This window comes from Sinocyclocheilus rhinocerous, unplaced genomic scaffold (assembly GCF_001515625.1).
Source record: "Sinocyclocheilus rhinocerous isolate Xijiao unplaced genomic scaffold, SAMN03320098_v1.1 scaffold1112, whole genome shotgun sequence".
In the NCBI taxonomy this organism is placed as follows: Eukaryota; Metazoa; Chordata; class Actinopteri; order Cypriniformes; family Cyprinidae; genus Sinocyclocheilus; species Sinocyclocheilus rhinocerous.
Window position 1 is genome coordinate 979,689 of NW_015657961.1, and position 12,892 is coordinate 992,580.

Genomic DNA, 12,892 nt, shown 5'->3' on the forward strand with positions numbered 1-12,892 from the left:
TAACAAAGAGTGAAAAATTTAAGGGGGTCTGAATACTTTCCGTACCCACTGTATATGATACCCACTACTTCGATACCCATTGCATTAACCTGAATCTGAAGGGACACTCCTGTGTACGTGTGTGTTGGCTGTTTTACAGCGGCTTTGAAAATTGTTCATCCAAACAGATTTTACAGCTATAACTGTCCAGCTGAAGATGAACCGTGGTCTCCTCTCATTTGGTCGGGTTCAGGCTCATATGTTCAGTTATGTGTAAACTATAGGCTATAGGGCAGATTGTGTGTGTGTGTGTGTGTCAGACAGTGTTGGGCAGTAACTAGTAACTTAGTTACTGTAATAATATTAGTGAAACACATGGAGGGATTTCTCAATGCCGCTGTTGCTCATTCAGCTGTAATGCTACTGTGTGTGTGTGTGTGTGTATTTCCAGTAATACATGAGGTGTCATGTTTGTTTAGGTAACCAGTAAAGAATTACTCAACCCTATGAAGAACAGCACTGCAGTGTTATTTGTTATGCTAAAGTTCATTGAGGTTTGGATTACTTGAAGCAGCAAGAATCACACGCATGCATACACTCCAGCTAAAGACATTCTTCACGTCTTCATACAAATTTCTTTTTCATCTCCCTTATTTTTTCTGTCTGTTTTTCTTCATTGCACTGGCCTTTTGTTTCTGTAGTGGGGAAAAAAGTCATATACTCATGTAAGTGTGTTCATATGAAATTATTTCTTGTTGGGTGAACTATTTCTTGTGACCAATTAAAATGCGTTTACCAAGATGACTATTTCAGCCCGTAGAGGTGAATATCTTTGTGTACATATACTACTGTTCAAATGTGTTTTTTTATGTTTTGCTCAACAAGTCTGCCTTCATATTTTGAACACAGCACTAATTTCTTGTTGGGTGAACTATTTCTTGTGACCAATTAAAATGCGTTTACCAAGATGACTATTTCAGCCCGTAGAGGTGAATATCTTTGTGTACATATACTACTGTTCAAATGTGTTTTTTTATGTTTTGCTCAACAAGTCTGCCTTTATTTAATCACAAATACAGTAAAATATTGTGGAATATTATTACGGTTTAAAATAACTATTTTAAGTTATTCTTAGCTAGATAAAAGATCTCATGTATAAATAATATATTTTAAAATTTAATTTATGCAAAGCCAAATTAAATTTTCCTCATTATTCCTGTCTTCAGTGTCACATGATCCTTCAGAAATCTTTCTAATATGCTTATTTGGTGCTCAAGAAACATTTCTTATTACTATCAATTATTTACAATCAATGAAAACAGTTGTTCTGCTTAATGTTTTTGTAGAAACCCTGGTACTTTTTTCATAATTTTTTGTTGAATAGAAAGTTCAAAAGAACAGAATTTATTTGCAATAGAAATCTTCAGTAGCAGTATAAATATCTCACTTTTGAACAATTTAATGTGCCCTTGTTGAATAAAATGATTAATTTTTTAAGTCTAACTGACCCTAAAATTATTTTTATTATTGCAGGAGATAAAAACAGATGACAAACGTTTCGGCTTGCTGCCTTCGTCAGTGTCATCCATTTTTATCTCCTGCAATAATAAATTGTAGAGTGCAGACCTTGAGTAACGTTTGATATAAGAGACAGGTCTCTGCACCTATAAAAGCTGGGAGAGCGCGGTGAGTGTTGTGATTGAAGTCTAACTGACCCCCCAAATTTTGAACAATGTACTTCTTTGAGCTAAATCTGGCAACTAAATCTTTGGGGACATCCAGAGGTGTCCTCATTTGTATTTAATTATTTTAAATAATGTCAATTGTTTTTTTAATGCATGTATTTGTTAGGGTGTGGCTTATGGGTTAGAATATAATATTTATAATTGGCTGTATATAAGAACTATAGAAGTCTATGATATGTCCCTATTTAGATGTGTGTGTGTGTGTGTGAGAGAGAGAGAGAGAGCAGATTTAGTGTTTAAGCCTCAAACGTGCTAAGAGCAGATCTGTCTCATGGGAATATGTGTCACAGGTAAATAGGTTTCTGTGGGGCATTTCAGTGTGTGTGTGTTTTCTGAACAATCAGTGCTGAAGCTCTGGCTGCGCTCTGAAGATCTTCTGTGATACGCTGAAAGCCTCACTGCTCATATATTTCTAACAATGCAAAGTTTTAAACACGTGTAATGTACAAACACCCTCAAATAGTTGCGTAAATGTCCGTTCCCATGAGTGTGTTTCCAGAAGTGTCATGTTTGAGATAATCCAGACTGTTCTTCTAAAAAACAATTATATACAAATCAGACATCACCACTCATTTTCTGACAGACATTAGCAATCATCTTAAATACATGCAGAAGGGTCACACACACACACACACACATTTCAGTATCTGATTTCCAACACTTTCAAGATTGTGGATTTCAAAACACCCTCACAAAAAGACTCATCCCTGTGTATTCTGGGTTATGTGCCCTTCAGCAGCACTCCTGTGATTGGTCCAGACCTCCATCAATCAGTCCAAGCCTCAAATGCACTGGGTGTGTCCAACCATTTCAACCCACCCACTGAACCAGTGCCTCAAGCGTTATCATTCATGTTGACATACACATACGCATAATTGAGACCAGATGTTCACTTTGTAGCATGAGATGTTGCCTTCTGTCCCAAATACCAGTGTCTTGAGGGACACAGTGATGAGAGTGTCCTGCTCTAAATGATTAATGTGCCCTTGTTGAATAAAATGATTAATTTTTTAAGTCTAACTGACCCTAAAATTATTTTTATTATTGCAGGAGATAAAAACAGATGACAAACGTTTCGGCTTGCTGCCTTCGTCAGTGTCATCCATTTTTATCTCCTGCAATAATAAATTGTAGAGTGCAGACCTTGAGTAACGTTTGATATAAGAGACAGGTCTCTGCACCTATAAAAGCTGGGAGAGCGCGGTGAGTGTTGTGATTGAAGTCTAACTGACCCCCCAAATTTTGAACAATGTACTTCTTTGAGCTAAATCTGGCATCTAAATCTTTGGGGACATCCAGAGGTGTCCTCATTTGTATTTAATTATTTTAAATAATGTCAATTGTTTTTTTTATTGCATGTATTTGTTAGGGTGTGACTTATGGGTTAGAATACAATATTTATAATTGGCTGTATATAAGAACTATAGAAGTCTATGATATGTCCCTATTTAGATGTGTGTGTGTGTGTGTGAGAGAGAGAGAGAGAGCAGATTTAGTGTTTAAGCCTCAAACGTGCTAAGAGCAGATCTGTCTCATGGGAATATGTGTCACAGGTAAATAGGTTTCTGTGGGGCATTTCAGTGTGTGTGTGTTTTCTGAACAATCAGTGCTGAAGCTCTGGCTGCGCTCTGAAGATCTTCTGTGATACGCTGAAAGCCTCACTGCTCATATATTTCTAACAATGCAAAGTTTTAAACACGTGTAATGTACAAACACCCTCAAATAGTTGCGTAAATGTCCGTTCCCATGAGTGTGTTTCCAGAAGTGTCATGTTTGAGATAATCCAGACTGTTCTTCTAAAAAACAATTATATACAAATCAGACATCACCACTCATTTTCTGACAGACATTAGCAATCATCTTAAATACATGCAGAAGGGTCACACACACACACACACACATTTCAGTATCTGATTTCCAACACTTTCAAGATTGTGGATTTCAAAACACCCTCACAAAAAGACTCATCCCTGTGTATTCTGGGTTATGTGCCCTTCAGCAGCACTCCTGTGATTGGTCCAGACCTCCATCAATCAGTCCAAGCCTCAAATGCACTGGGTGTGTCCAACCATTTCAACCCACCCACTGAACCAGTGCCTCAAGCGTTATCATTCATGTTGACATACACATACGCATAATTGAGACCAGATGTTCACTTTGTAGCATGAGATGTTGCCTTCTGTCCCAAATACCAGTGTCTTGAGGGACACAGTGATGAGAGTGTCCTGCTCTAAATGAGGACACCACACATACGCTGAAGCTCTCTACAGACTTCATAAAGCTACATGACTCCTCATACTCCGGAATAACCAAGCTTCCGAGTTTCTAAGGAATAATCAAGTGAAAAGCTGGCAGTACTTGATTTTCGTTGTCTCTTATGGTTGTTGGCATTGATCAGATTGAACATCATGACACCAATGAGTCCCAAATTAGTCATTTCATATCAGACCTTACAATATGCATTTTGGCTAATGATAAAATTCTCAATTTTAATATCTATTTTAATGTATTTTATAATGTAATTTATTGCTGTGATGGCAAAGCTGAATTTTCAGCATCATTACTCCAGTCTTCAGTGTCACGTGATTCATTGTAATATGCCGATTTGGTCATTAAGAAACATTTCTTCTTATTATCAATGTTGAAAACAGTTGCATTGCTTTTTATTTGAAATATATATATTTTTTATATTATAAATGCCCTCCCCCCCCCCAAAAAAAAAATCAGACCTCAAATATTTTAACAGTAGTTTTTATGTCTATTAAATGTAAAGTTTCTTTTACAGCACTGTACAGTGTGCATCATTTATTAATCTAGGTTTATGTTCAAATCTAAATTTTTCTTTTTTATCATTAACAAACAAGAATTAGATGAATAAATTATTAAAAGATTTAAAACTATATAAAAATTCTAAAAAGATTTAAAATGTTTTTCATTGTTAGTTGGTGATAACAGATGTATGAACTATTGGTACCAAACTGAACCTTATTGTAAAGTGTTACCAACATTTTTTTGTTCATTATAATTACATATTTTTCTTTACAAAAGAAACTTTGCAACAAACTAGAAATTATATAGCTTATTATATAACAGGCAGGAAAACAATGACATTTCACAAGCCATTTTTGCAATTTTGACCAAACCTCATCCATGTTGGCCAGCTAGACAGAATTATTTTGGTGACAAATCTGCAGAATTTTCGAAACAAAAAACAAATGTTTAGGTTTGCAAGGCATAATAATGGATGTAAAAAACAATGAATGTATCAAATTTAGTAGCAAACTGAAACAGGACTGGTCTGAAAGAGCAAGTGACCATTCTATCAACTGGAACATTCTCACACTGACCTCGGGGCAGAGGGCCATCCTACTACTGTTTCACGCTCCTAAATGTAAACACATCTTTCTCACTTTTTTTTCACTGTGTTTTCTCTTTGCAGTTGGTGGCAGTGTTTGACGAACAGGAGCCTCATGTCGGAGGTGACGGCACCAGCGCGAGCTCCACAGGCACACAGTCGCCGGAGCTCTTCTCTGGAGAGCCGTCCACCTCCACCCCACTGTCTGCCTTCCAGCCGTACCTGCCCCACAGCGAGATAGAGGTCACCACATCCACGCTTCGAACCAGTAAGAGACAGACGAAGAGACTCTCGTAATGTAGTATAGGAATTTACACATTTGAAATGTGCCACTGCTGTGGAAGTTTTGGCCTTTTGTGTCACTCATTGGTCTCTCTATTTCTCACAGACATGCCTTTGCATGTTCGTCGCAGTAGCGATCCGGCATTGTTGAACCTGACAGCGATGTCGTTCTCTGAGCCTGGTTCGCAACCCGAAGAACCTTCTAGAAAAAATCCCACACGCTGGTCTACAACCGCCGGCTTCCTGAAACCACGTTTCTCCTCCGGCACCAACAGTCTGGAGAGGAAGGTATGAAGCTGCTGTGAAGCTCCAAAGCTTTATAGTGGAGGAACATAATTGACTGCTCTGAAAAATGACAATTCTGTCATCATTTACTCACCTTGATGACTTTCATTCTTCTTAAAATGAGGATATTTTGGGGAAAAAAGTTCTTAATTGTACATACAGTAATGTTATTTTGGACCTTATTGACCAAACAGTTAAAACATTCTTCAAAATATCATCTTTTATGTTCCAGAGAAGAAATTCATACAGGTTTGTAGTGACATGAGGGTTAGTAAATAATGACAGAACTGTAATTTTTGGTGCACTAATCACCTTCTCTGATGCTTATTGAGTGCAGTAGTTGGGTTCAGGAAGTAAAACTTCCATTATTTTTCTCCATGGGGAAATAGCTTTTAACACTAATTTTTAAACCTATGTAAGACAGACCTGTTGTGGGTTCCGAGATTATTAATCAATGGTTATGCTTTTGTTAAAGACACCAATTTGCATTGTTTTAATACATTTTTAAATAAATAACAAATCGCAGCAAAATATCTCAGCAGAAACTCCCATGAAGCACACAGTGGTGGAAAGAGTACTGAAATAATATACTCAAGTAAAAGTACCATTACCTTCCAAAAAAACGTAGTGTGAGTAGAGTAAAAGTACTTGTCCAAAAAACTACTTGAGTAAGAGTAAAAGAGTAGCCTATTTAAAAGTACTCATGAGTATTGAGTAGTGAGTACTGAGCTGTGGATTCTACCCCCTCATAATAAACGCTGTACACCGCAATTTATGCATTTTAAAAACTCATCCAGCAGTTTTAATTTTGACTGCCAACTCTTTAAAATACATCAAAACAGCACGGAAACAGTATTCAGTTGAAGACAAGATGAAAGTTATTCTCAGTACAATCATCCCCATTTAAATCATAAAGTTTGAAAAAAATAGATTTCAAATAATGTGTAAGGCCACTGAGACAGCATGCTGTTGATGCACATAAAATATTAATGTTTAGAACAGTGCAAATACAAACACCATTAGAAACTCATAGTTCAGCATCACACACCATGATATGGGTTAAAATGAGAGCCCATTTCTCTCCAAAACACAACAAATGACATAATTGAGTCTGTCTCAATACGCTTTTTTTAAATACTTAAATATTTTCATATATATGCATATTTCCAATAAACTTAAAATGTTCTTCCTATATATCAACTTTAAACTATTAACTTTAACTGTTTCTCCATTGTTTTTTTATTTTGATTAAAACATTCGTAATATTTGATGGGATTGTAGTTTTCCCTTATTAAAGCCATTAAGTACACAGTCTTGTCTTTTGTCTGATTTTCAAATACTTTATTGCTTCAGATAAAAGTTTGTAATTGTGTAATTCACATTGTAGCTGGTTGGTTTGATTCATGGCTTATAACTCTTTAAACAAAGACTTTTTGAAAAAATGAATGGAAAAAATAATTACGAAACCAATGCCATGGTAAAAGTGGGCTGACACTATTGCACTCTATTAATGTTGCTGTATGCTGTATTGCTGTAGAGGCAATCGGGTTCCTGCTGGTGTCATTTCTCAGATCATATCCGATAAATCTGTCATCTTTAGAGGCAGAGGTCACATCACCCTTCATGACATCTCTATGAATATTTACTGTCATTTCTGAAGGGTTCACAACCCAGCATCTCACAAACAGAAAGAGCTCTATAAACAAGCCGTGTGATGGCATAGAATGTTGTGCTGCTGTTTGTGTGTTAAATTTATTGTGTGCGTGTGCGAGTTCATTCAATGCGTTTGCTGATGTGACCATCATTTCTCTGTCTGTTCTCCTTCTAGCAGAGTAATGCTTATGTCAATGCTAGTCATAAAACTCTCTAGACATTAAGTTATGGATTTTGCTCGCTATTTCACGCTTGCTCATCTCGGGTTATTCCTTTGTAGTGTGAGGCTTTGATTTACAGCTTTTTCTTATCCATCAGTACAGTGTCCTCATAGACCAAAAATATATTTTGGCATACATGGCGGTTTACTGGTATATTAAATTGTAATCTGACCATCCATGTACATGTGAATCATTATTATCATTTTACTACAGTGTACTAAGTAGGCAATAAACAGAAAGTTAATGCTGTAAGAATATAATTTTTCTCTCCTCAGGGCCGAGGTGTCGACACATATCGTAGTCTTCCTCGTGATGCAGGGCAGTGGTCCAATCAGAACGAGTTTCAGCGTGAGAAGGCCCGTTCCTCACTCAGCGCCAATCATCCCATGGTGGACCGCTGGCTGGAGCGACAGGAACAGGTTGGTACTGTAATGATCTAGTCATTACATTTTGTCATTTATAAAGCAGTATGACTAAATTACAGCCATACTGTAACATTTGATAATTGCACTAAGCTTTTAGGTTTTATTTATATTAATTGTGCAACCCTAATGTCAAGGGTCATGTTTCTTAAGAAATCAACATTTCGAAACTTTCTGCCAAGTACAGAAAGAGCATTTATTGAAACCAGGCTGTACAAATTAATCAGTGAATGTCCACACTTTTTTGATTTTAGATGGATAAGTGCAAAAAATGAATGTCAGTGATGCCTACTGGGACATAAGATACTTGGCTAGGCCAATCATGGTTGGGTAATCAGTGGAAAGCTGGATAAATCCTATTATTGCTAAACACCAGAGAAAATAGCAGTAAAATGTGTGAAAGTGCATCAAACTCCGCAGTTTCTGGCTGCGTGTGGTGCCTGCTGCTCTCCATACCCTTCAGAAAGATCCCAGTGTTAGGAAAGAATGGCTTAATCATGCCCAATTTTTTTAAAAGTTAATGCGCACATTTCAACACAGATTGTTTCATGAATATGTCACGATGTAATGCAGTCTTTCTAAAAAGGCTGTTATTAAAGAATGAAACAGTTAAAAACTATATTGGACTTGACAGCAAAACCACAGTCTTAGCAGATCAAAGCATTGTTGTTCACTTGACATGTAAAAGGGATGTTTCTTAAAGGCACAGCACACTGATTCTTGAGACTGGAGAAAACATGTCCCACTTTATTTAAATTGGTAATATTTCCACATGTTAATCAGAGATGATCACGAGTGTGTTTTTATCACAGATGTACAATTTCATTTGATTGTCTGTTTCTGTTTATTTTAACAAAAATCTGGCATTAGAGTATGAGTCTTTACCCCAAAACTACCTGTAGCTCAATGATTTATGTGCATTAAAATGTATGCTTACAATGTATACAAAAAAAAAGGAAATATAAATATACTTAAAAATCTTTATTAAAGAAACATGCCATGACGTGTACTATTGTACTGTTTAAAAGAAAGGTTTGTGATTGAGGTCTGAATAATGCTTATAATCTGTGTGTATTTGTGTTATATTGTGTTTTCTTGATTGGAACTGAAGTATAGTGCAAGCACTGAAATCAGTTGCATTCAGTATGTAGAGAGAGAAGAGATGTGTGGCGTATCAGAGAGAAGATCCAGGGAGAGAGGGTTGGTGTGGAGGAGGGGAGTGTGTGTCTGTAATTAATCATAAAGGTAAAACAGCGATTATAAATCACTCTCAGCTTTAGACTGCTAATGAGATAAGACTATATATAGATCTCTCTTTTTTTCTCTCAGTTTCTCTCCAGTAGGTGCTGCTGTAGGTCAATTGTATCTCAGTAATCAGTTTGTCTCTTCAGTATTTCCTTTCACTGACATACACATTCACTTTGTGTCAGTCTAGTGAGTGTTGAGGTGATAGATAGACATATGGACAGATTAATAGACTAACAGATGGATAGGTAAGTAGACAGACAGACAAGTAGGTGGGTAGATGGATAGATAGACCGTAAATGAAAAGATGGGTAGATAGGTGGATAGGTAGATGTACTTATACATGAATAGACAGATGGATGGACGGATGGGTAGATTAGATAGATAGACAGACAGACAGACAGATAGACAATTTTTTCTGTAATTCTCACACTCTTCTTCCAGAGGTTGTTCTGTTTGTCTTTCATCAATTAATAATGGAAGAGGCTGACAGACTAAAACTTCCTCTGTTAACGTTACTTCTGTCCCCATTTCTTGTCATGCATAGCAACACCTCAGCCAATTGAAGTGAGGCTCGCCGATATAAGAGCAGTAGTAACGCTCGAACATAAACTAATAATTGACTTAATTAGGACGAGGTGGAGACGATTCAATAGAAACACTGTTCAGGATCTGCGTTCTTATGCTATTAGTCATTTCAGTTTAGGAGAATCCCAGAAAAATACTTGGCTACTCAGTCATCGTGGAAAACAATCACTGTTTGCAATATGCGTTTGCCGGGAGAAAGGTTTGGATCAGATCTGAGCAGGACAATGGCTTGGCAACAGTCTCTGATCAATCCAAGCGTGTTGGATGTTGTCAGAAGGCCAGCGGTGTCGGACTGATACAGTTATGCTGTCAAACGCACACACTCTTTTGTCATATTAGACAGTTGTTATATAAGATGGGATGGTTATGTCTGCCGTAAAGGGTGTATTGTGCATCACAGCTATTTTCTTCACTTCCTTCCATTGTGTTTTTCCTCTGTATTACACTTTTAAAAACCCTTGGTCACAGAGGATACTTAGATAGAGAGAGATGGCGAGACTTATAAACCACAGTTGTAATAGAGAAACAACATGGGAAAAACTAAACAAAACATTGAGAGAGGGAGAAAAAAAAAGTTTTTTCTTCAGCTTTTTCTGTCCATTTTTTGTTTCCTTTTCTGTTTTGCTTTCCTTTTCTTTATTTTCTGTTGTTTTTTTTAATTTTTTTAATTTTCTTTTATTCTTTTTTTCACCTTTTTCTTTTCTTTTATTCTTTTTTTCTCCTTTTTCTTTCCTTTTGTTTTCTTTTTTGTACTTTTAGTTCTGTTTTCAATTCTTTGTTTCTTTATTTCTTTTTTCTTTTTTTCTTGTCATCTTTTTTCTTTCTCTTTTCTTTTTTGTATTTTCCCCCTTTTCTTAGTTTTATTTTTTCTTCTTTCTTTTTTCTTTTCTTCTAGCTCTTTTTTTTCTATTATTTCTTCATTCTTTTTTAATTGGATTTTCCTTTTTTCTCTTTTATTTTCATTTTCCTTTCATGTCATCTTTTTTCTTTTTCTTATGTCGTTTCTCTTTCTTTTCTTTTCTTTTTTGTTTTAGTTTTATTTTTTATTATCATTTTTCCTTTTTTAATTAAATTTTTTTTAATTTTCTCTTCTTTCTTTTTTTTCCTTCCTTTTTGTTCACAGCCACTGCTCTGTTGAGCTGAATAATGCATGTAACTGTCTCAGGTCCAGTGTTGTGTTTGGACCTAGAGTTATGTATGTGTGTATCGTTTTTTCTTTTTTTAATTGCAGATTGTATGACAGTATTAGATACAAAATAGTGACATTAGATAAAAACTACTTTCAAAGTCATACAGAGTGTGTATGCGAGAACATATAAGTGATGTCATGGCAGCAGAACATGGACCTGTTGGTTACTGAAAATGTGTGTGTGTTTTTCTATCCCGGTGGGCACTTAAACCTGAATACACACCAACTCATGGGGACTCGTGTCACCGTGGGGACCTAAATTGAGGTCCCCATGGGGAAGCAAGCTTATAAATCATACAGAATGAGTTTTTTTGAGAATGTAAAAATGCAGAAAGTTTTCTGTGAGGGGTAGGTTTATGTGTAGGGTTAGTGTAGGGCGATAAATAAGGTATGTACAGTATAAAAACCATTACGCCTATGGAGAGTCCCCACAAGGATAGTAAACCAGACGTTTGTGTGTGTGTGTGTGTGTGTGTGTCACTGGTAGTGTGGTGCTACTCAAATAATCAAGTGACACAGTAGTGAGCGTGAGCTCTTGTGTACCTCTCACCTGATCCGTGGTGTATCAGGTGAAACATCTCCTGTACAAACGGAGAATGAATTCCTTCAAACTGTTTAGAAAAAGAAGAACTTCAAATCTCCTTGCAGAAGTCCTCACCCAGGTATTTTCATGTCATGTATGCATTGTGTTTCTTTTGTTATTTATTGATGTTACATCAATGTCAAATGTATTTCTGGAAGGGTTTGTTTGAGTGCAGTGCATTATGGGTTAAGCGGTTTTCTCCTTGTTGCAGGATGAGGAGGAGAACGGTAGGATAGAGCCAGTGGGACGTGCGGATACATGTTTAGAGCACATGGGAGTGAGATCGCTGGAGTAAGTATCTCTCTCACACACACACACACAAACACACACATGCTCTGACTGGCAGCAGCAGTGATATTATCTCTTATTTTATGCGAATCTCTCCTTCATGCTGTCAGTTTGATTTGCAGGTAAGGAAACATTTAGACTCTTTTGAGTTTTATTGTAAAATGACATTTTTTTTTTTTTCAAACGCTGAGATCAGATTTAAATGCTTTGGATTAATCGCTCATAAACTGTCATCTATACTCTCGGTCGAGTCTTTCACAGTTCTGTCTGACACTTTCGAGATGCGATGGCATTGATGCCAAAATTAGATTGTTTTGGTGTGAATCTTTGATAAACATAATGACTAAAATGCAAGCTCACATTTTAGGACATATTTTGTAACTTGAGTCTATATAGATGCATGAACAGCATTTACAACCTCTATATATGCATAAGGTGCAGTTTGTGTCACAGCATTCTGACTCCATCCTGCTTTGTTTGACTCCACCTCCATGGAGCTTTACACAGAATTACATGCTTATTTACTCTCTCTGATGGTTTATTTTCTTTTTTGCCTCGGTCCTCCAGTGATATTGTGAAATTGGTGGAAGTGCCCAATGACGGAGGTCCACTCGGTATCCATGTGGTGCCTTTCAGCGGACGAGACCGAAGGTAACATCCACCAAACTCCATTATTAAATCAATAAATGGGCCAAAATTTAAATAAAATAAATAGTTTTTAACTTGGGAAACTCAACCACTGAACATAAACCTTGCTCAAGATCACCATCTCTCAAAACAAAAGAAAAAATGATCAAACTTTTTTTATGCATGTTTGCCTGAATTGTTCTTTTTGTATATGTAATAGTATATTAATAAATTTAAAGGTGTCATATGATGTTTCTAAAAAGAACATTATTTGGTGTATTTGGTGTAATGAAATGTGTTCATGCGGTTTAAGGTTAAAAAAACACATTATTTTCCACATACTGTACATTATTGTTTCTCCTCTACGCCCCGCCTTTCTGAAACGCGTAGATTTTTGCAAAGCTCATCGGTCTGAAAAGCGAGGTGTGCT

General features: G+C 36.5%; 1 protein-coding gene across 1 annotated transcript in view; it reads left to right on the forward strand.

Annotated features, from left to right (window-relative positions):
* LOC107721697 (partitioning defective 3 homolog) overlaps positions 1–12,892 on the forward strand; it is a 102,337-nt gene that overhangs the window by 39,745 nt on the left and 49,700 nt on the right. The window contains 5 exon segments of the mRNA XM_074560112.1: positions 5,164–5,347; positions 5,468–5,649; positions 7,796–7,939; positions 11,759–11,838; positions 12,403–12,486. Of these exon segments, the coding sequence (XP_074416213.1) occupies positions 5,164–5,347; positions 5,468–5,649; positions 7,796–7,939; positions 11,759–11,838; positions 12,403–12,486 (674 nt within the window).